The 23,539-nt window shown below is 42.7% G+C and overlaps 1 protein-coding gene across 2 annotated transcripts in view; it reads right to left on the bottom strand.

Moving 5' to 3' along the window:
• ropn1l (rhophilin associated tail protein 1-like) overlaps positions 1–23,152 on the bottom strand; it is a 56,809-nt gene extending 33,657 nt beyond the window's left edge. Inside the window, exons 1-5 of one of the 2 annotated variants that reach the window (XM_078427234.1) lie at positions 22,933–23,152; positions 16,503–16,638; positions 14,477–14,600; positions 13,836–13,997; positions 541–716 (exon numbers count right to left, since the gene is read on the bottom strand). In XM_078427234.1, the coding sequence (XP_078283360.1) occupies positions 541–716; positions 13,836–13,997; positions 14,477–14,600; positions 16,503–16,633 (593 nt within the window). In that variant the 5' untranslated portion in view covers positions 16,634–16,638; positions 22,933–23,152. Of the gene's footprint in view, positions 1–540; positions 717–13,835; positions 13,998–14,476; positions 14,601–16,502; positions 16,639–20,232; positions 20,323–22,932 lie in introns of those variants that run through there. The other variant, XM_078427226.1, reaches the window with a different exon arrangement.
• Positions 23,153–23,539: the final 387 nt, after the last annotated feature.

Raw genomic sequence — 23,539 nt, forward strand, 5'->3', positions numbered from 1 at the left:
AATGGCATGTGAACATTGCTGGTGGATATCAGCATGCATTCAACCATTGGTTGGATATCTGGGGTTGGATTACTGTCCAACTAGATTACAGCTTCTCAAAAGGATAGCTGGTTCAGGCACCATAGACAATTTTCCAATTCATACCCCGGGAATGCTGTGCATCCCTGTTGCCACCAGTCTGGGGCCTGTAGACATGCTGGCTTTTATGACTTGGTTGTTCACTTTATCCAGCAGAAGAGCCTTTGGGTAATGCACTTGCCCGTATTTTTAATACACAAATTTACAGGTTTTGCTTTACTATCATTTACTGAAATTAATTAAGGAAACTAAAATGTGACAGGAGGAAGGTAGTAAGTGAATGCATTCATATAATTAGTGTCTCCCAATATAACTAATGAAATACTTTCAATTCTATAGGCATCTTTTCAGAAAACTATTCAATATAAGAATGTGTTCTACAATTTCTATCACTTATGAACACAAAGTTAAAAGCCCCCATAATCACTGAGTTTGTACGGCTGGATTCCATGATTTACTCACACATCGTCCTCGAAGGTCATAAGCATCTCTTCAATTTTTTCTTCTGTAAAGTCCGCATCCATCTTTGCCAGATAGGTGAAAAGGTAAGTGAAGGTTTCGATTTTAATGTGAGAAGCACCACCCGGTGGGTCAGTCGTTAGAATTTCACAGGCGTATTTCAAGGCAGTGAAGAGCGACTTTAAAAAGAAAAAAATTGTCAATAATTTGCTGCTTGAAATTAAAAAAAGGTGCATGATATTGTTTTACAATATGCTTGTATTCAGAAAATTTCATCAGCAGCTAAAAACTGCCGTAACCATCAATGGAACTTAGTTCATAAAATGCTGGAGTAACTCAGCAGGTCAGGCAGCATCTCAGGAGAGAAGGAATGGGTGACGTTTCGGGTCGAGACCCTTCTTCAGACTGGTCTCGACCCGAAACGTCACCCATTCCTTCTCTCCCGAGATGCTGCCTGACCTGCTGAGTTACTCCAACATTTTGTGAAATAAATACCTTCCATTTGTACCAGCATCTGCAGTTATTTTGTTACATCAATGAAGGAACTGTGCTTTTAACATGGAATCTGAGCAACATTAATTCAATCTGAAAAAGTGTCTCAATACATTGTCTATCCATGTTCTCCAGGGATACTGCCAAAGACCCCCTGAGTTACTCCAGTGCTTTGTGGCCTTTTGTGTATCTGCAGTTATTTGTTTCTACTTCTTGATTCAAATTCCATTAGACAATAGACAATAGACAATAGACAATAGGTGCAGGAGTAGGCCATTCAGCCCTTCGAGCCAGCACCGCCATTCAATGCGATCATGGCTGATCACTCTCAATCAGTACCCCGTTCCTGCCTTCTCCCCATACCCCCTCACTCCACTATCTTTAAGAGCTCTATCCAGCTCTCTCTTGAAAGCATCCAACGAACTGGCCTCCACTGCCTTCTGAGGCAGAGAATTCCACACCTTCACCACTCTCTGACTGAAAAAGTTCTTGCTCATCTCCGTTCTAAATGGCCTACCCCTTATTCTTAAACTGTGGCCCCTTGTTCTGGACTCCCCCAACATTGGGAACATGTTTCCTGCCTCTAATGTGTCCAATCCCCTAATTATCTTATATGTTTCAATAAAATCCCCCCTCATCCTTCTAAATTCCAGTGTATACAAGCCCAATCGCTCCAGCCTTTCAACATACAACAGTCCCACCATTCCGGGAATTAACCTAGTGAACCTACGCTGCACGCCCTCCATAGCAAGAATTAGCTACCATGGTTTACATCGTTTGTTTAAAACGGAAAGAATTCGCTTTGCAAACAGTGTGACTGACCAACCTTGCTGTGTTCATTGGAAAGACACTATGTTTTGGAAAAAGTGTCCTTTTGATGTAGATATTTTAACGATGAAGAACAGCTAAGATAATGACACATAATCCCCACATAAAGTAGCTAACGTCAATAAAGGCGCAGCTGCGACTGTTGCCCTTGATCATGATGCACATCCACCTCTCTCCTCCAATAAGTACAACCAATATAAACAGATTTTGATCTTTTTATAGACTGAGTGGGTAATCAGAAAAAGGCACAACGTGCTAGAAAAGCTCAGTGGATCAGGCAGCATCTCCGTAGAACATGGATAGATGATGTTTCGGGATGGTCAGTCACTTGGGAATCATTGTGAAAAATTCTTATGTGATGGACATATTCACAAGAAAATAGGTGTACAACATTAGGCTCTTCAAGCCTACCCTACAGTGCCCTCCTTAATATTTGGAACAAAGACCAATCATTTATTTATTTTCCTCTGAACTCCACAATTTGAGATTTGTAATAGAAAAAAATTACATGTGGTTAAAGTGCACATTGTCAGATTTTAATAAAGGTCATTTTTATACATTTCAGTTTCACCATGTAGAAATTACAGCAGTGTTCATACATAGTCTCCCCATTTCAGGGGGCCCTGAAACACCATAATGTTTGGGGCACAGCAATATCATGTAAACGAAAGTAGTCACGTTTAGTATTTTGTTGCATATCCTTTGCATGCAATGACTGCTTGAAGTCTGCGATTCATGGACATCACCAGTTGCTGGGTGTCTTCTCTGGTGATGTTCTGCCAGGCCTGTATTGCAGCCATCTTTAGCTTATGCTTGTTTTGGGGGCTAGTCCCCTACAGTTTTCTCTTCAGCATATAAAATGCATGTTCAATTGGGTTCAGGTCGGGTGATTGACTTGGCCACTCAAGACTTGACCATTTTTTAGCTTTGAAAAACTACTTTGTTGCTTTAGCAGTATGTTTGGAATCATTGTCTTGCTGTAGAATGAACCGCCGACTAATGAGTTTTGAGGCATTTGTTTGAACTTGAGCAGGTAAGATGTGTTTATACACTTCAGAATTCATTATGTGACTTCCATCAGCAGTTGTATCATCAATGAAGATAAGTGAGCCAGTACCTTCAGTAACTATACATGCCCAGGCCATAACACCCCCACCACCGTGTTTCACAGTTGAGGTAGTCTGCTTTGGATCTTGGGCAGTTCCTACTCTACTCCATACTTTGCTCTTGCCATCACTCTGATATAAGTTAATCTTCATCTGTCCACAAGACCTTTTTCCAGAACTGTGGTTGCTCTTTTAAGTACTTCTTCGCAAACTGTAACCCGGCCATCCTATTTTTGCGGCGAATCATTGGTTTGCATCTTGCAGTGTAGCCTCGGTATTTCTGTTCATGAAGTCTTTTGCGGACAGTGGTCATTGACAAATCCACACCTGACTCCTGAAAAATGTTTCTGATCCGTCAGACAGGTATTTAGGGATTTTTCTTTATTATAGAGAGAATATTTCTGTCATCAACTGTGGAGGTCTTCCTTAGCCTGCCAGTCCCTTTCCGATTAGTAAGCTCACCAGGAGCTGGCCTCAACTCCCTCTGCTGTGCCATTTCTCCAATCCCCTGTATTATATGACCTATCAAATATTTAAACACGTTAAATACCTTTAATGGTCTTGCATCCACCACCCACTGGCACAGGGAATTCAACTACAATTTGTCAAATACGATTTACCATGTTGATTCACTTTAATTTTATTTTAATTCATTTTAATTCATTTTAATTTTATTCTGCTTTCCTAGATTATTTACTATTTTCTCTTTGATTATTGACTCCAACATCTTGCCAATAGCAGCAGTTAAACTAGCTCTGCCTGCCTTCTGCCTTCCTTCTTTTTTGAAGAAGTGACTCACATTGGCTGTTTTCCAATCTACTGGTACCATCTCAGAGTTTAGCAAACAATGAAAAATTGTAATCAATGGGTCCACTACTTCTGCAGCCACTTTAAAAAACAAACATTGAGTGTACTCTAACAGGTTCTGGCAATCTGCCCACCCTTAGTGCCTCCCTCCCCAACTCTTGACCGAGTTTCTCCAATATTTTACTGCTTGTAATTGGGTTTTTTGTAAGTTCTACCATGTTATTTGATATTAGTCCATCTAATTCATAGGGATTTTAGTTATGTCTTACACAATGAAGAATGATGCAAAAAGTACTTATTCAACATTCTCTGCCACTTCATTGTTTGCTGTTATTAGTTCTCCTGCGTCTTTTTTTTGGAAGCCCCACATTTTCCTTAGTCACCATCTTCCTATTTAGATGTACACAAAAGCTTTTACTGTTTGCTCTTACACAACGTACAGGTTTCCTCTCAAAATTGATTTTTTTCAGTTCCTATGAGCACTTTTAGTCTTCTTCTGCTAGAACTTTCCAGTTCTCTGGTCTACCGCCAGCCCTAACCACTTGTATTCCCAACTCTTCAATTGTACATTATCCTTCACCTCTTTTGTTAACCACTGGCAGCAGGTGCGCAGTGGTGGACTTGCTGCCTCATAACGCCAGACACCCGGATTCAATCCTGATTACGGGTGCTTGTCTGTACAGAGGTTGTACCTTATCCCCGTGACCTGCATGGGTTTTCTCCGGGATCTCCAGTTTCCTCCCACATCCAAAGACGCACAGGTTTGTAGGTTAATTGGCTTGGTATAATTGTAAAATTGTCCCTAGTGTATAGGATAATGTTAATAGACAACAGGTGCAGGAGGAGGCCATTCGGCCCTTTGAGCCAGCACCGCCATTCAATGTGATCATAGCTGATCATTCTCAATCAGTACCCCGTTCCTGCCTTCTCCCCGTACCCCCTGCGCTATCCTTAAGAGCTCTATCTAGCTCTCTCTTGAATGCATTCAGAGAATTGGCCTCCACTGCCTTCTGAGGCAGAGAATTCCACAGATTCACAACTCTCTGACTGAAAACGTTTTTCCTCATCTCAGTTCTAAATGGCCTACCCCTTATTCCTGAACTGTGGCCCCTTGTTCTGGACTCCACCAACATTGGAAACATGTTTCCTGCCTCCAACGTGTCCAACCCCTTAATAATCTTATACGTTTCAATAAGATCTCCTCTCATCCTTCTAAATTCCAGTGTATACAAGCCTAGTCGCTCCAGTCTTTCAACATATGATAGGCCCACCATTCCGGGAATCAACCTAATAAACCTACGCTGCACGCCCTCAATAGCAAGAATATCCTTCCTCAAATTTGGAGACCAAAACTGCACACAGTACTCCAGGTGCGGTCTCACTAGGGCCCTGTACACCTGCAGAAGGACCTCTTTGCTCCTATACTCAACTCCTCTTGTTATGAAGACCAACATTCCATTGGCTTTCTTCACTGCCTGCTGTACCTGCATGCTTCCTTTCAGTGACTGATGCACTAGGACACCCAGATCTCGTTGTACGTCCCCTGTTCCTAACTTAACATCATTCAGATAATACTCTGCCTCCGTATTCTTACCACCAAAGTGGATAACCTCACACTTATCCACATTAAACTGCATCTGCCATGCATCCGCCCACTCACACAACCTGTCCAAGTCACCTTGCAACCTCATAGCATCTTCCTCACAGGTCAAACTACCACTAATGTGTGAGGATCACTGGTCGGCACGGACTCGGTGCGCCGAAGGGCCTGTTTCTGCGCTGTATCTCTAAACTAAACTAAACTAAACTGAACTAAACACTGATTGTGCCCCTTTCTCATGGAGTCCCTCTTTTCGTTTGGGAGGATTATATTTAAATTGAAAAGATCGGTTATGGACCAAGGGTGTTCATTCTCAAAGTGGATTAATCTCCCATGCAATTCATATCAAGAGGGTGACACAGGAAACTAGCGATGCTGGAATCTTGATCAAGACCCAAAGTACTGGAGGAACTGCGCAGGTAGGCAACATCTGTGTAGGGAATGGACAAACGATATTTCGGGTCGGGACTCGTCTGGAGAATGATTTAGTCTGAAGAAAATTATTCTTCAGGGGGGGAGGGGGGAGGAGGAAGGGGAGGAGGAGGTAGGAGGGGGGTAGGCAGGAGGGGGGAGGAGGGAGGAGGGGAGGAGAGAAGAGGAGAGGAGAGGAGGGGAGTAGGCAGGAGGGGGGATAAGGGGGGTTGAGTGGGGGGAGGGGAAGGGAGGGGTTGGGGGAGGGAAGGGAGGAGGGGAGGGGGTGGACGGAGGGGTGGAGGGAGGGGGGAGGGGGAGGGGAGGGGGAGAGGAGGGGAGGGGGGAGAGGGGAGGGGGAGGAGAGGGGAGGCGGAAGTGGGGGAGGAGAGGGTGCTACACCAATGCAGGAGAGGCTTGGGCCCAACGGGTCCACTTGGTTTAGTAGTTACATAATTAGGGGTGGGTTATATAAAACCACTTTTAAATTACATTTTAAAGAGTACATCTGCTTACAAAAACCTGTAGACTCAACTTTGCCGGAAATCAAAATAATCATAATCATACTTTATTAGCCAAATATGTTTTGCAACATACGAGGAATTTCATTTGCCATAGTCATACCAATAAAAAGCAACAGAACACATAAAATACATTTTAACATGAACATCCACCACAGTGGCTCCTCCGCATTCCGCACTGTGATGAAAGGCGTAAAAAAGTTAAATCTCTCCCTTCTTTGTCCTCCAGCAGTCGGGGGCCTCCAGCAGTTGACGGGATGATCTTACTCCCGTAGCCGGCGGCGGGCCTTCCTCTTCAGGGCGACAAGGGATCGTATGCTCTGATGGTAAGTCCACGTCCCGCGGTGAGATTCAAAGTCAGTCCTGAGCAAGGCCTCCAGCTCCACGATGTTAGACCGCAGAGCAACCGGAGATACGATCCAGAAAATACAGTGCATCATATGATAGAATCAAATATCTAATTTGACTTCTGTGTTTATTATTATTGATTAGAGACTTTTGCCCTTTCTATGTTGATTACACGCCCATGATTAGTACTGCAGTACAAGTGATGGCAATTGTAATGAAAAAACTACAATAATGAGCAACGCATATTTCTAACAGATAGTGTGCTGAGAAGAGAATCTGCTACATATGGAAATATGACACAAGATGTTCCAATTAAAGTCCTTGCATCAACAGATTCTCCCTACTGCCCCCAGTTCTCACTTGTACCTATTTATAATTGCAGCTCCAAGAAACTCTAAATTGGATTATTAACTGGGCAAACAGACAAGTGAAGATCATATTGTTAGTGATGTTCAGCAGCTGTGACTTGTAATTCCATCAGGGCTAAATTATTGGACCCAACTTTCTGTTTATAAAATGTATTGATATTCCCACATGATAAATCATAACATTGAATAATGTATTTTGGAAAGCAGAAAAATTACATGCAATGCAAAAAAGGAATTACGTATTTAATTTAATGTTTGGGAAAGGATACTCCCATTTGGTGCTGTGCTGGGACCTCTGCTGTTTGATCATATCATTGACTTGATCCTGAGCCACGATCATATCATTGACTTGGATGTAAATGCAGACAGGTTGGTTACTAAGTTTGCAGTTGATACCAAGATCAGTGGTGTTGTGGACTGTGAAGAAGGTTGTCCACGTAGACACAGATACACTTGATACTGATTAGTTCTAGAAACGGATGGAAAAATGGCAGATGGAGTTTAATCTGAGCAATCATTTTAAGAAGGGCTGCAAGTAAAAGCTTGGGAACTATAGACCAATGAGCCGAACATCTGTGGTGGGCAAGTTGGGCTGAAGGGCCTGTTCCCATGATGTATAACTCTATGACTCTAAGTGCGAGGTATTGCACTCTGGGAGGTCAATTGTAAGGGGAAAATATTCAATTATTGGCATGATCCTCCTGCAGTTGAACAAGGCCCTGGTTAAACTGCACCTGGAGTATTGTCTGCAATTTTGGTCTCCTAATTTGAGGAAGGACATTATAGCTATTGAGGGAGTGCAGCGTCGGTTCACCAGGTTAATTCCCAGGATGGCGGGACCGACATATGATGAAAGAATGGGTCGACTGGGCTTGTATTCACTGGAATTTAGTAGGATGAGAGGGGATCTTATAGAAACATGTAAAATTATTTAAAGTTTGGACAGGCTAGATGCAGGAAAAATGTTCCCGATGTTGGGGGAATTCAGAACCAGGATTTAAAAATAAGGGGTAGGCCATGTAGGACTGAGATGAGGAAAAGCTTTTTCACCCAGGGAGTTGTAAATCTGTGGAACTCTCTGCCACAGAAGGCAGTGGAGGCCAATTCACTGAATGTTTTCAAGAGAGTTAGATTTAGCTCTCAGGGCTAAAGGAATCAAGGGATATGGGGAAAAAGCAGGAACCGGGGTACTGACTTTAGATAATCAGCCACGATCATATTGAATGGCGGTGCTGGCTCGAAGGGCCGAATGGCCTACTCCTGCACTTATTTCTCTATGTTTCTATGATCCATGGGATCCAAGTCCATAACTCCCTGAAACTGGCAACACAAGTAGATAGAATGATTAAGAAGGCATATAGACTGCTTCCTTTCATAAGTCGGGGCATTCAGTATAAGAGTCAGGAAGTCTTGATGCAGCGTTATAGGACTATGGTTAGGCTGCATCTGAGGTATTGTGTGCAGTTCTGGTCGCTCCATTACAAGAAGGAGGCTTTGGAAAGGGTGCAGAGGAGGTTTACCACAATGATGCATGCATTAGTGTTTTAGCTACAGGGTTGGACAGACTTAGACTGCTTTCTCTGGAATGCCAAAGGTTATGGGGAGACGCAATAGAAGTATATACAATTATGAGAGGCATAGATAGGATAGGATAGATAGGATACAGTCAGAATCTTTTTCCCAGGTTGGAAAACTCAAATTCAAGAGGGCATACCTTTAAGTAGAGAGGGACTAAGTTTAAAGGAGATGGAGAAACATCTCCTTTAACTTTGCCCCACTCACTGTAAAGCTGTATAAATAAACACCCCCATCATCCAGGAGATTTGCGAAGCAAGTTTTTTATTTTACACAGACGTTGGTGAGTGCCTGGACCGTGCTGCTGTGGGTAGTGGTCGAGGCAGATATAATAGTAGCAGCTGAGAAACTTTTGGATAGGCATATGGATATGCAGGGAATGAAGGGATATGGATCATGTGCAAGCAGATAAGAGTTGGTCTTGGCAGCATGTTTGGCACAGACATTGTGGGCCACGGGACCTGTACTTGTGCTGCACTGTTCTGTTTCTCTAAATGCCAAACATATCACTCAAAAAGTAGCAGATAGCCTGTCTTAAAATAATGATCTACAAAGAATAACATTTGAATGGATGTAATCGCACACAAAAGGTGATGAAAAAAATTTAATCGATAAGTCCAAAGCAAAAATAGAAAACTCTTGTACAGAATCTTGAGAGTTTCGTATCTGGAAATCCATCCAAAGCTTTATATTTTTTCGGGTTTACCTATTAACTCATACCAAGGTTTTGTATCCTCTGCCTTCCTTCCAATTAACACAATTTCAACTTCCCAGATTATTTAAATTATATTTACATTTTTCTTATTCAAATTTCCCTACCTACATTTCCGACATTACACCAGTGACTACACTTCTAAGCTACTTCATTGACTGTAAAATACTTTGGTATGCCTCCAGGCTGTGAAAAATGCTACACAAATCATTTCCTTTTCTTTTTCCATCTGCAAGGAACCGTAAAACCAACAAATTCACTGAAAATTGAAGTCATGATGTCATACAACACAGAAACAGATCCTTCAGCCCAACTAGTCTTAGCCGACCAAGATGCCCCATCTAAGTGAATCCCTTTAAACCATTCCTATCTATGTACTATGCAAGTGCCTTTTAAATGCTTTAATAATACTTGCCTCAACGATCTCCTTGGCAGCTTGCTCCATTTACCCACCCACCAAAAGTTGCCACTCAGGTTCTTATTGAATCTGGCCCCTCTCATCTTAAACCTATGTCTTGTGGTTCTTAATTCCTCTATCCTGGGTAAAAGACACTGTGTACTCGCCCCATTTATTTCCCCCTCATGATTTTATACACTTCTATAAGATCACCCCTCAGCCTCCCACGGTCCAAATAAAACCTCCTAGCCTGCCCAATTAATCCCTATAGCTCAGGCCATCAAGTCCTGGCAACATCTATTCTTCACTGTTTATAGCTTAATGACATCCTTCTTATGGCACGATGACCAAAACTGATCACAGTACTTCAAATGCAGCCTCACCCATCTCCTGTTCATGTTATTTTGTTGTAAAACACAGAGCCAATCTGCAATCATGATCTTTTGGGAAAACAAAACTACAGCAATATGGAAAGTTTGAAGAGACTGTATTTAAAACAACAAAAAAATTCACATTTTTTTCTAATAAACTTCTCATTTTGTCATTGAAAAAATAAAAGTTAAGATTACAAAAACAAAGTGTGTGACAGCTCCATCTAGTGTTCGAGTCTAGATTTCATGGAGCTCAATTTTCTAATTACAGCATAACATAAATGACAATATTCACCAATATAACAGCACCCATTAATTAAACTAATAAATTAATTGTGATCTGTAGCATATTAAGGTACAGAAACATGACGTTTTTCTTTTAACTATCTCATTCTTCCTCCTGTACTCGGTCCTCATTTCAAGAACTTTTCACGATCAAGGGGTGAATGCCTGGCTTGATTGTCAGAGCTTCTGAATAGATGATAATTTGCATAGTCTATCCACAAACATAACCTGTTCTATCTCTCTACCACTTCTGTTAACTGTAAAACCAATGTTGTGGTGTTAAGCCTTTCTCCAGAGTTATTCCAGCTGAGTTATTCCAGCATTTTGGAAACATAGAAAATAGGTGCAAGAGGAGGCTATTTGGCCCTTCCAGCCAGCACCGCCATTCATTGTGATCATGGCTGATCATCCACAATCAGTAACCTGTGCCTGCCTTCTCCCCATATCCCTTGATTCTACTGGCCCCTAGAGCTCTATCTAACTCTCTCTTAAATCCATCCTGTGATTTGGCAGAGAATTCCACAAATTCACAACTCTCTGGGTGAAAAAGTTTCTTCTCACCTCAGTTTTAAACGGCCTCCCCTTTATTCTTAGGCTGTGCCCCCTGGTTCTGGACTCCCCCAACATTGGGAACATTTTTCCTGCATCTAGCTTGTCCAGTCCTTTTATAATTTTATGCGTCTCTATAAGATCCCCTCTCATCCTTCTAAACCCCAGTGAATACAAGCCTAGTCTTTCCAATCTTTCCTCATATGACAGTCCCGCCATCCCAGGGATTAACCTCGTGAACATATGCTGCACTGCCTCAATAGCAAGGATGTCCTTCCTCAAATTAGGAGACCAAAACTGCACACAATACTCCAAATGTGGTCTCACCAGGGCCCTATACAACTGCAGAAGGATCTCTTTTCTCTTACTCAAATCCTCTCGTTATAAATGCCACTGCCTGCTGTACCTGCACTCTTACTTTCAGTGACTGGTGTACAAGGACACCCAGGTCTCGTTGCACTTCCCCTTTACCTAATCTGACACCATTGAGATAATAATCTGCCTCCTTGCTTTTGCCACCAAAGTAGAAAACCTCACATTTATCAACATTATACTGCATCTGCCATGCATCTGCCCACTCACTCAACCTGTCCAAGTCATTTTGTGTCTATCTTTGGTGTAAACCAACATCTGCAGTTCTTTCCTACACACTTTGTTAAGTTTTTGCCTAGCAAAATTAAGAGCACGTTTACATTTTCCAAACTGAACACAGCAGAGATGGAAACTTTCATTATTTAGAAAAAACCCTGTACGGTGGTTTCTCGTCACCAAGAGCAGCTCATTTCCCTGATTTCCTTCTCAAGGTAGATCAGAAAAACCTTAGTGTCTATCAATGGAAATGAGCTTCAAAATTCAGCTTCACAATATTCATTGTTTCCTTATCTCAGACCTTCCACCACTGAAATACTTGGATTGCCTTCTATTATTTCCAGATTTAATTTCTCCATAGTCCTGTGTGTCTTTTCATCTTCCTTCTCCATACACTTTTTTGCTTTAAATTCAGCCACCTAAATCTTGCCCTCTAACCTGAACGTCACTATAGTTTCTATTGACCGCAATGGGTCCAATTTTTGTCGTATGCCAAATTAAAAACCCCTTCTTTGTCCATCTCCACTACCTTCCATCACTTATCCACTTTCCCCAATTGAAATGACTTCTCATGTGGCCTATACCTTCTTCCAGTATCATGTGTGTTCATTCCTTTACATTTTAGTAGTATCTTCTCAAAAGAAGCAGCCCCATTGTCAGCACTGATACCAAATTAAACATCTGCTCTGCACTAACACCAGCATTCAGAGGGTTTTGGCAAAACATTGACATGCATGGTAGCAGTAAATGGAAGCATTCTATATTAAAACAAAAAGTTGCAAACTAAAGCAAATCTTCCTTGACCATTGGGTTTGAATTTATGACTTGTTCTGAAATGCCTTCTCAACTATGTTATTACTACTCAACATTTTAGGGGTTAGAATTTTGTGGAAACAGATACTACCTTTGTAACCTCTCTCAAAGAAACCATCTGTATTTAATACTTGTATTTTGTAGACACCTCATTTATCACTTCATGTTACCAATTAAAAATTTAAACTGTCTAAATGTTAATAGAATTTAAAAAACACAAAAGGTCACAAAGTGTTGGTGTAACTCAGCAGGTTAGGCAGCATATAATAATAATATAATAATATATTCCTTTATTCGTCCCACACCGGGGCAATTTACAGTGTTACAGCAGCAAAGTGGATAGCAAGAGAGCAAGAGATCATTCATTATAAATAGAAAGTACATAAATTGTCATCAGTTTTCTGTATCTCTGGAGTATAATAATAATAATAATAAATTTTATTTGTCATATGTAGGTTGGCACAGGGTCAACGGTACAATGAAATGTATTTGACAAGACAACGGGTCACGTCAGCAGTAATATTCCAAAGATAAATAAGATTAAAAATGACATTAGTAAGGTAAAAAGACAATATTAAAAACAGGTAAAAAGACAATATTAAAAATAATCAACATATATGATTTGAAATGTGTTTATGAGTTCAGTAGCCTGATGGCCTGATGTTAGAAACTGTTCTTAAGTCTGGTGGTACGCGCAGCCATACTCCTGTAGCGTCTGCCTGACGGTAACAAGAACAGCCTGTGTGCTGGGTGGCTGTGGTCCTTGATGATGCTGTGTGCCTTCCGCAGGCACCGCCGGTAGAAAGTGGCCTGAATGGCCGGGAGACAGTTGCCAGTGATGTGCTGTGCCGTCTTCAACACTCTCTGTAGTGATTTGTGGCTGTGGGCAGAACAGTTCCCGTACCAGACTGTAATGCAGCCCGTCAGCAGGCTCTCGATGGTGCATCTGTAGAAGTTTGTGAGGATGCTGGCGTTCATGCCAAACTTCCTCAGTCTTCTCAGGAAAAAGAGCCACTGGTGGGCTTTCTTTGTTATTGTGTCTTGTCCAGGAAAGGTCCTCAGTGATGTGCACACCGAGGAACTTAAAAGCTGCTGACCCTTTCAACCCAGTACAAGGATAGGTGATGGTTTAGGTCGAGACCCGAGACCCTCAGACATTGTGGTTGAAGGAGAAGAAAGCTAGAAGAGGGGCTAGGTAGGGCAAAGTGTGGCAAGGAGTGGACCGATAGACAGATGGCTGGAACGAAGGCCAGAGATCAACGCAGCAGGAGGAAAGTAGCAGGAGGGGAGGGGTTGAGGGGAGAAATAGGTGGGAGTCTAGCTGGTGCACAAGGGAGGAGAGGGAGGTGGGGAAATTTAGTATTGGAGAAAATAAGTATTGTAGCAAATAACACCCAATACTATGCTCTGTTAGTATGCAGTGAACATTTCATCAAACATTTAGTTTGTAACTTCAATATTTTTTTGTAAATTTCAGGTTATAAACAGCTGCACAGTTTTTTCCACAGTTTTTAAATGTATACCTACCCCACCCAAGTCACTGCAAGCAAGTGCCAGGAATTTCAGCCATTCAATCTCGAATTCAAATTTGCCCAATCGTAGAATGTATTTCAGCCGCTCTATTGGCAGACCCAAATCTTTCCATTTCGCAACCAACTCGGCCTCTGGAACAGTATTGTTTGGAGATAGCTGAAACACAAATAGATTTTTAGAAACTGAATTTCAGCATAGCCGCCTTTAAACATTTTGATAATCAAACTAGCAAGAATAAGTCAATTGGCCCCTTTAACCTTCCCTGTCATTTAATAAGATCATAGCCTCAACTTCACATTCCTGCCTACGTTCCCCCGTGCTTGTAACCCCATGCTAATCAAGTATCGATCATGCCCTTGCAGTAATTAATTCCTGGCATATCACAGGTGACAAAATACAAGCAACATAAAGTATAAATCCAAACTTTAAGTACAGGTCCATATCTAATTTACACACAAAGATACAAATTGGAAGAATAGGTCTCTCAGCTCAAGTCTGCTCTGACATTTAATAAAGATCACCGGCGATTTAAAAGTCGCCTCAGATCCACACTCCTGCCTACCAATGGTAATCTTTTACCCCCTTGAACATCAAATATTTATCTATCTCTGCTAAGAATCTTTCCAGTATTGTACCTGATTGTGCAGAATCTTTAGAAGTCCTGGTGTAAGACCAGTGTCATTTTTCTGTGTTGCCACTGGCATTTCAAACCGTTCCTTCACTGGAAGTGTTTCACCTTTTGACAAAGCTGCAAAATATCTACTCAACAAAATTGATCACAAAATTGTATTAGGTCCAGGTAGTGCAGAACTTATCAGGCTATTCATCAAAGTATCATTTTGCCATAAGTAGATACAGAAAATGATATAAATGGTCAGTGGATCAAGCATCATCAGCGGAAAGAGAAAGAGTTTTCAAACTGAAACATGAACAAACATTTTTCTTTCCACAAATCCTGCCTGACCTGCTGACATTTATATAATTTTCTGTTTTATTTAAGATGTTTAGTTTCTGTAGTTTCTATGATCCTTATTTATTATCAGATGCCAGAACAGAAACACATTTAAGGACACATTTAAGAAACAGGTACATGGATAGGACAGGATTGGAGGGATATAGGCGAAATGCAGGATGGTGGGATTAGTGTAGCTGGTACATGTTGACTGGTGTGGGCAAGTTGGGTCGAAGGGCCTGTTTCCACACCGTATTACTCTATGGCTGTTTGACTATTCTTTCTTCAGTGTTGCCATTGCCATTCCTTCATAAAAATTGGGCAGAAGTGGCATTATTCTCAATGTGACCATATGTAGGCTTAAGTGGGAGGCACCTGCGAAAAAGTCAGTGCATGATCTGGATGTACAAGGTGGTTAACACGATAACAGTCAAGAGGGCTGTTTTTTTTCTCTCGATGTTTTAAGCTTGCTTTAATGTTTTGGGAACTACACTCATTAGGAAATCTCATATTGGAAATTTCATCACATTCCTGTCTTGTGATTTGATGGAAAAACATTTGGGAAGTCAGGTATTCAGGCATTTGCCACAGAATACCTAACTTTGACCAGTGTTTTTCAGAAACTGCATCCCTGTGGCTAATCTAGTTAAGTTTTTGGTGAAAGGTGGTAACGAGAATGATGATAATAGGGAATTTGATGATGGTGGAACTCCAGGGGAAGCAGGTTCGACACCATAAATTGCTATTGATTAGCATACATGGCAGGAATGTTACTCGCCACTCTTTATCCTAAGCCTCAAGCTACTGCAACGTGTTTGGTCCACGACAGATCATTTAAATATTTACGCCAAGGAACGTGAAGCTCTCAATCTTTTCAGGCAGAAGTAGAGGCAATGGCAAAATAAATATCATGGGTAAGAGCTCGTGGATTTCATAATGTAGATAGTATGTAGGCAGGGCAATCCAGGGCACAAAAAAGTAAGCTGTTGAAATCACAATTATCCCAATAGAATGGATGGGAATTTCTTCGGCACATATACTGATACAGTGAAATACTTGCACTGTTACCTTTCAGGGAACACTAAAGATTTGACCCTTCACATACAGCTCCTCGGTGATGGCATTCATAATGTAGTGAAGAGCATTGTGTGGCTGGGTCTATTGATTTACTGCAATTTATGAAATCATCAGAATTTGAAGTTTTAGACAGGATTGAAGACGATGGCTTCACACTTCCCAGTGGAAATGGAGAAAAGTGTGACTCACCTCAAATGCGTTGAACAAGATATACGTCGACATTGAGTCATTGTTGAAATCCCAAGATGTGGTAGAGACTAATGGATCTAGGCACACAATGTCCTTCACCACTCTCTGGATGCCAACACCTAGCACCTGCCAAAGAGACCAAGTCTTTGGCAGGTCTTCAAGTGTAACAGTGCAAGAACCAGAGTGGATGCTATTGCTGGAGATGTTCTGCCTATGATTATATCGGTAAGAATGAAACAAAGCAATAATACAAGTTTGCATTTATTTCAACAACCACTTGCACATTTATTAATGTATGTATTCAGATTCTCAGAGCCAAATTGCCAAGAAATAAGGGTAAATGTAGAATCCTAAAGCTCTCGTATTTGCCCCTCACCTTAATTTGTCTATCAAAAATATTCCAAAAACTTGAAACTGTTAGATGATGTAAATGTTTTACTCACGCAGCAGACCATTGAAGAACATCAGGTGGCTGGGTACGAATAGCAGCCTTTGTAAACTGTTTTAAAATGTCAGGAAACTCAGGGGGGATTTCAATCTGCTGAGCGCAGAACATAACATCAGGGAGAGGCATGATTGCTGAAAAGAATTAATAAAAAGTTGAGTTAGATAGAAACTTTTCAAAGAGGCACAAATCAGAATTGAATATGAAGTTCAGACAGATCGTGTCAGTGAGTTAAAGACATACTAAATCTGAAAGCTAACTACAGATACAATTGAACTCTGATAAATCTTTTATTCAACCATTCAAAACTTCCAATGTACTGTATCTAACTCACTAAATTTGTTATACTCCCCTTGACTACCTGAGGCTCCAGTTCCCAACAGTTTCTGCACTCTCTGCAAACTTACCAGTCCCATTTCCTATGTTCCCTTTAAGTTTATCTGGGAGATTTATTTTAAATCTGTGTAACCTCCAGTTTAAATTCCATTTGGAATATTTTGGAGGACCAAGAACCAAGAACCAAGAACAGGTTTATCAACATATTGCCTGGATTTCATAAGGTAGAGTACTATTCGATTCACTTCTACCCTATTGAGGACATTGGACATTGTCTAAGGAACTGATGCACAACCATGCTAAGAACTATAATCTACACTCTGTATCTTCCTCTTTTCTCTATCTGGTTAGAACCTATTGTATCTATGGTATATCTGATCTGTTTGGATAGCATGCAAAACAAAGCTTTTCACTGTATCTTGATACATGTGACAATAATAAACCTGCTACCACCAGGAGAGGTTGGAAAAACTTTAATTAATTTCTCTGGCACGTTGGAGGCTGAGAGGTTACATAATAGAAGTATATAAAATAATGAGAGGCATAGATATGGTAGGTAGTCAGTCTTTTCCAACAAGCTGGAAATGTCAGGTACTTGTAGGGATAGAAGTAAAGTGAGAGGTCTAAGTTTAAAGGAGATTTAAACTTAAGGAGGATACAAGTCAAACGATCCCGAGTGGTACATGAAGGCCCGCTATGATCTCCGCAAAGCCATCAAGGATGCCAAGAAACAATACCGGGACAAATTTGAGTCCCAGTGTAATCATTCGGACATATGGAGAATGTGGCAAGGTCTGAATAAGATAACTTGCTGCAAAGCGAGGTCAGACAACATCATTGGCGATAGTGCGACCCTACCTGATGATCTGAATGCTTTCTAAGGAGTGTAGGAAAATAACTGCAGATGTTGGTACAAATCGAGGGCCTTGACCAGAAACGTCACCCATTCCTTCTCTCCTGAAATGCTGCCTGACCCGCTGAGTTACTCCAGCATTTTGTGATACCTTCTGAATGCTTTCTAAGGTTGCTTTGAGCAGAAGGCCAACAACAGGGTGGTGACAACTGGCCCTTCAGACTCATGTGTGACTCTTTCCCAGGGTGACTGTAGCAGAGGTTAGATCGGCCTTCCTGAGAGAAACCCACGGAAAGCAACTTGCCCAGACAGAGTCCCTGGCCATGTCCTTAGTCCTGGCCAACTAGCGGGAGTATTCATGGACATCTTTAATCTCTCCCTATTCCGTTCTGAGGTACCCACCTGTTTCAAGAAACCCGCCATCATCCCAGTGCTGAAGGAAAGCAAAATTTCATGCCTAAAAGACAACCGCCTGGTGGCCTTGACATCCACAATCGTGAAATGTTTTGAGAGGCTAATTATGGAACGCATCAAATCCAGTCTACCAAGCGGCCTTGAAGCAGTGCAGTTCACCCACCGCCACAACACGTCCACGAACTATGCCATCGCCCTGGCCCTACACTTATCCTGGAACATCTGGATAAGAGAGACACCTATATCAGACTCCTATTCATAGACTACAGCTCTGCCTTTAATACCTTTATACCATCCAAGCTCATCACCACACTTGCAGGACATGGAGTTAGTACTCAAATTTGCAACAGGATCCTCGATTTCCTGATCAAAAGACCTCAAATGGTGAGGATCGGGGGCAAATCATCCTCGACAATAACCCTCAGCACTGGTGCTGCGCAAGGATATATTCTCAGCTCCCTCCTTTAATCCTTGTACCCACGGCTATGCATCCATGTACAAATCTAAATCACTCTACAAATTTGCAGACGACACCACCATTGTGGGACGGATTTCAAATAATGATGCGAAGGTATACAGGAAGGAGATAGAGAACCTCGTGTCCTGGTGTCGAGGCAACAAACATTAACTCAGTGTCAGCAAAACAAATGTTCAACTTCAGGAAGCGAAGCGGTACATATATCCCAGTTTACGTTTACGGCACCAAAGCAGAGATGGTTGAAAGCTTCAAATTCCTAGGAGTAAATATCACCAAACAGCTCTCACCAACTTCTACAAATGCACCGTAGAAAGCAATTTATCAGGATGCATCACAGCCTTGTTTGGGAACAGCACCATTCAGGACCGCAAGAAATTGCAGCGAATTGTGGACGTAGGCCAGACCATCACACAAACCAACCTCCCTTCCATTGACTCCATCTATACCTCACGCTGCCTCGGCAAGGTCAGCAGCATAATCAAGGATGAGTCACACCCTGGCCAATCCCTCATCTACCCTCGGGCAAAAGGTATAGAAGTGTGAAAACGCACACCTCCAGATTCAGGGACAGTTTCTTCCCAGCTGTTATCAGGCAACTGAACCATCCTACCACAACTAGAGATCAGTCCCAATCTACTATCTACTTCATTGGTGACTCTCAGAGTATCTTTGATCGGACTTTACTGGGTTTATCTTGCACTAAATGTTCTTCCCTTTTGATGTATCTGTGCACTGTGAATGCTCAATTATAATCATGTATTGTATTTCCGCTGACTGGTTAGCGCACAACAAAAACTTTTCACTGTACACATGACAATAAACTAAACTGAACTGACATTTGCAAAGCATTTTTTTAAAATACACAGAATGGTAGGTGCCTGGAATATGCTGCCAAAGGAGACGGTAGTAGCAGATACAATAGCAACATTTGAGGCTCACCTGGAGAGCCACATGACCAGGCATGGAACAGGTACATAGTTTCCTGAGAGTGGTGTTGCAGGTAGATAGAGTGGGGTAAAAAGGCTTTTGCTACATTGGCCTTCATCAGTCAGAGATTGAGTACAGGCGCTCTGAGACTTACTTAAGGGTTATGTCCCACAGACCCTTGCGTAAGTGAGATGTTACATAAGTTGGAAACAGAAGTGCTATTGCGCACGTGTAAATTTACTATTTGGCTTGGAGACCACATGGGATCATCCACAAGAACAGCTGAATGGCTCGCGGAAACGGTCGCATGCACAGTAGCACACCGCTACCGAGAGGGGCAACTCGGAAATAAAGCAATGGACTTAAAGAATTGTGTTGGAAGGAACTGTAGATGCTGGTATACACTGAAGATTGTCACAAAAAGCTGGAGTAACTCAGCGGGACAGACAGCACCTCTGGAGAGAAGAAATGGGTAATGTTTCGGGTCATGACCCTTCTTCAGACTGGTTAGGGATGAGGGGAATGAGAGATATAGACAGTGATGTAGAGAGATAAAGAACAATGAATGAAAGATATGCAAAAAAAGTAATGATGATAAGGGAAATAGGCCATTGTTAGCTGCTTGTTGGGTGAAAACGAGAAGCTAGTGCGACTTGGGTGGGTGAGGGATAGAGAGTTAATGCGGGGGTTACTTGAAGTTAGAGAAATCAGTATTCATACCACTGGGCTGTAAGCTGCCCAAGCGAAATATAAGATGCTGCTCCTCCAATCTGCATTTAGCTTCTGACCATGGAGGAGACATAGGGCAGAAAGATCTGTGTGGGAACATGGAGGAGAATTAAAGTGTTTAGCAACCGGAAGATCAGGTAGGTTCAGGCAGATTGAGCGAGGGTGTTCAGCGAAACAATCACCCAGTTTACGTTTGGTCTCACCGATGTATAAAAGTCCACATGTTGAACAACGGATACAGTAGATGAAGTTGAGGGAGGTGCAAATGAACTTCTGCCTAACCTGAAAGGACTGTTGGGGTCCCTGGACAGAGTCGAGGGAGGAGGAATAGCAACAGGTGATGCATCTTCTGCGGTTGCAGGGGAAGGTACCTGGGGAAGGGGTGGTTTGGGATGAGTTAACCAGGGAATTGCGGCAGGAACAGTCTCTGCGCAAGCCAGAAAGGGGTGGAGATGGGAAGGTGTGACTGGTGTTGGGATCCGTTGGAGGTGGTGAAAAATTTGGAGGATTATGTGTTGTATGCGACAGCTGATGGGGTGAAAGGCAAGGACTTGGGGGACACTTGTCTCTGTTGCGACTAGGGGGAGGGGGAGGGGGAGCAAGGGCGGAGCTGCAGGGTACTGAGGAGGCAGGAATGAGGGCCTCGTCTATAATGAGAGAGGGGATCCCCCGTTCCCTAAAGAATGAGGACATCTTTGTCCTGGCATGGAACACCTCATCTTGGGTGCAGATGCTGCACAGACAGAAGAATTGGGAGTAGGGAATAGTCTTTGTAGGAAACAGGGTGGGAAGAAGTGTAGTCGAGATAGTTGTGGGAGTCAGTGAGTTTGTAATAGACAATCCCCTCCCTCTAGTCGGAACTATAGGCCAGTTAGTCTGACTTCGGTGATTGGTAAGATTTGAGTCGATTGTAAAGGATGAGGTTATGGAGTAATTAGTTCACGATAAAATAGGCCGAAGTCAGCATGGCTTTGTGAAGGGGAGGTCTTGTTTGACAAATTTGTTGGGATTCTTTGAAGAAGTAATTAGCAGGACAAAGGAGAGTCAGTAGATTTTGTTTACTTAATTTTCCGAAAGCCTTTGATACGGTGCCACACATCAGGCTGCTGGGGAAGATGAGAGGTGCAGGAAAGAACTGCAGATGCTGGTTTAAATCGAAGGTAGGCACAACATGTACCTGAAGTTAGAGAAGTCAATGTTCAAAAGGAAGATGAGAGCCCACGGTATCAAAGGTTGGAACAGTGGGCAAGGAAGTGGCAGTTGGAATATAGTGCAACAAAGTGTGGAGTCATGCATTTTGGTCGTTGGAATAAACAATAGACAATAGGTGCAGGAGGAGGCCATTCGGCCCTTCGAGCCAGCACCGCCATTCAATGTGATCATGGCTGATCATTCTCAATCAGTACCCCGTTCCTGCCTTCGCCCCATACCCCCTGACTCCGCTATCCTTAAGAGCTCTATCCAGCTCTCTCTTGAATGCATTCAGAGAATTGGCCTCCACTGCCTTCTGAGGCAGAGAATTCCACAGATTCACAACTCTCTGACTGAAAAAGTTTTTCCTCATCTCAGTTCTAAATGGCCTACCCCTTATTCTTAAACTGTGGCCCCTTGTTCTGGACTCCCCCAACATTGGGAACATATTTCCAGCCTCTAACGTGTCCAACCCCTTAATAATCTTATATGTTTCGATAAGATCTCCTCTCATCCTTCTAAATTCCAGTGTATACAAGCCTAGTCGCTCCAGTCTTTCAACATATGATAGTCCCGCCATTCCGGGAATTAAATTAGTAGGTTAAAAGCATGGACTATTTTCTAAATGGGGTGAGAATCCATAAATCGGTGGTGCTAAGGGACCTGAGAGTGCTGGTGCAGGATTCCCAAAAAGTTAATCTGCAAGTCAAATCAGTAGTAAAGAAAGCAAACTCAATGCTAGCATTTATTTCAAGAGGGCTTGTATACAAAAACAGGGATGTAATGTGAGTAATGTTGAGGCTCTATAAAGGTGCTGGTAAGGCCACATTTGGAATATTGTGAGCAATTTTGGGCACCATATCCGAGGATGTGCTGGCTCTGGAGAAGGTCCAGAGGAGGTTTACAAGAATGAACCCAGGAATGAGTAAGTTAACCTATGATGAGCGTTTGTCGACACTGGCCCTGTACTCACTGAAAGTTTAGAAGAATGAGGGGGGACACCTCATTGAAACGTACAGAACAGTGAAAGGCTTGGATAGAGTGGATGTGGAAAGGATGTTTTGACTAGTGGGAGAGTCTAGGACTAGAGGTCATCACCTCAGAATTAGGAAGATGAGGGGAAATTCCTTTAGTTAGAGGAATCTGTGGTGAGAGTTAGTTAGAGTTAGTGGTGAATCTGTGGAATTCTTTGTCACAGAAGGTTGTGGAGGCCAAGACAGTGGATATTTTAAGGCGGAGTTAAGATAGATTTTTGTTTAGTACAGGTGTCAGAGGTTATGGGGAGAAGGCAGGAGAATGGGGTTAGGAGGGAGAGATAGATCAGCCATGATTTGATGGCGAAATAGACTTGATGGGCCGAATGGCCTAGTTCTACTCCTATCCCTTATGACCTTAAGAAGGTACGGGCAATAAATCGGCAGCAACACCCATTTCACGGAAAACTGAAATGAAAAGATTAATATTGTGCTGAGGCAACCCCTCTCTCTTGCAGCCACTTACCATCTACTGATGTTGCTGTCGCTTATTCCCTTTTATCCGAACTGATTGCAGGGACTAACACTCTCTTGTGGTTTTTTTTTATCCTGATGCACTGGCTGGGTTACCCAGTGGTGGCGCCGCTAACTCTCCACGCTCACTGAGCTGAGCCGGGCCCGTCCCTGCTGCGCTGCGCCTCAGGCCTCAGGCCTGGCCGCTCTGCCCAGACCGAGCGGCGGTTGCTAGGCGACCCTCGTCACAACGGCGGCGGCTCCGGTTGCCAGGGCGCCGGCAAGCACGCGGCTGGCTGCCTGCCCGCGTCACGCGGCGGGGGGTTTGCAGCGACCCGGACTCTTGCTCCCAGGCGATGACAATATTGCCACATGCAATATTGAGTATAGACACGACATGCTGGGGTAACTCAGCGGGACAGGTATCATCTGTGGATGGAAGGAATGGGTGACGTGTCGGGTCGAGACCCTTCTTCACACTCAGTACAATTGAGTGCATTTTCTTCCGCTGTAATCAGAGAATACACAATGTGTAGGAAGGAACCGCAGATGCTGGTTTACACCGAAGGTACACACAAAAAGATGGAGTGACAGAGAGTTGTGAATCTGTGGAATTCTCT

This window comes from Rhinoraja longicauda, chromosome 2 (genome assembly GCF_053455715.1).
Source record: "Rhinoraja longicauda isolate Sanriku21f chromosome 2, sRhiLon1.1, whole genome shotgun sequence".
In the NCBI taxonomy this organism is placed as follows: Eukaryota; Metazoa; Chordata; class Chondrichthyes; order Rajiformes; family Arhynchobatidae; genus Rhinoraja; species Rhinoraja longicauda.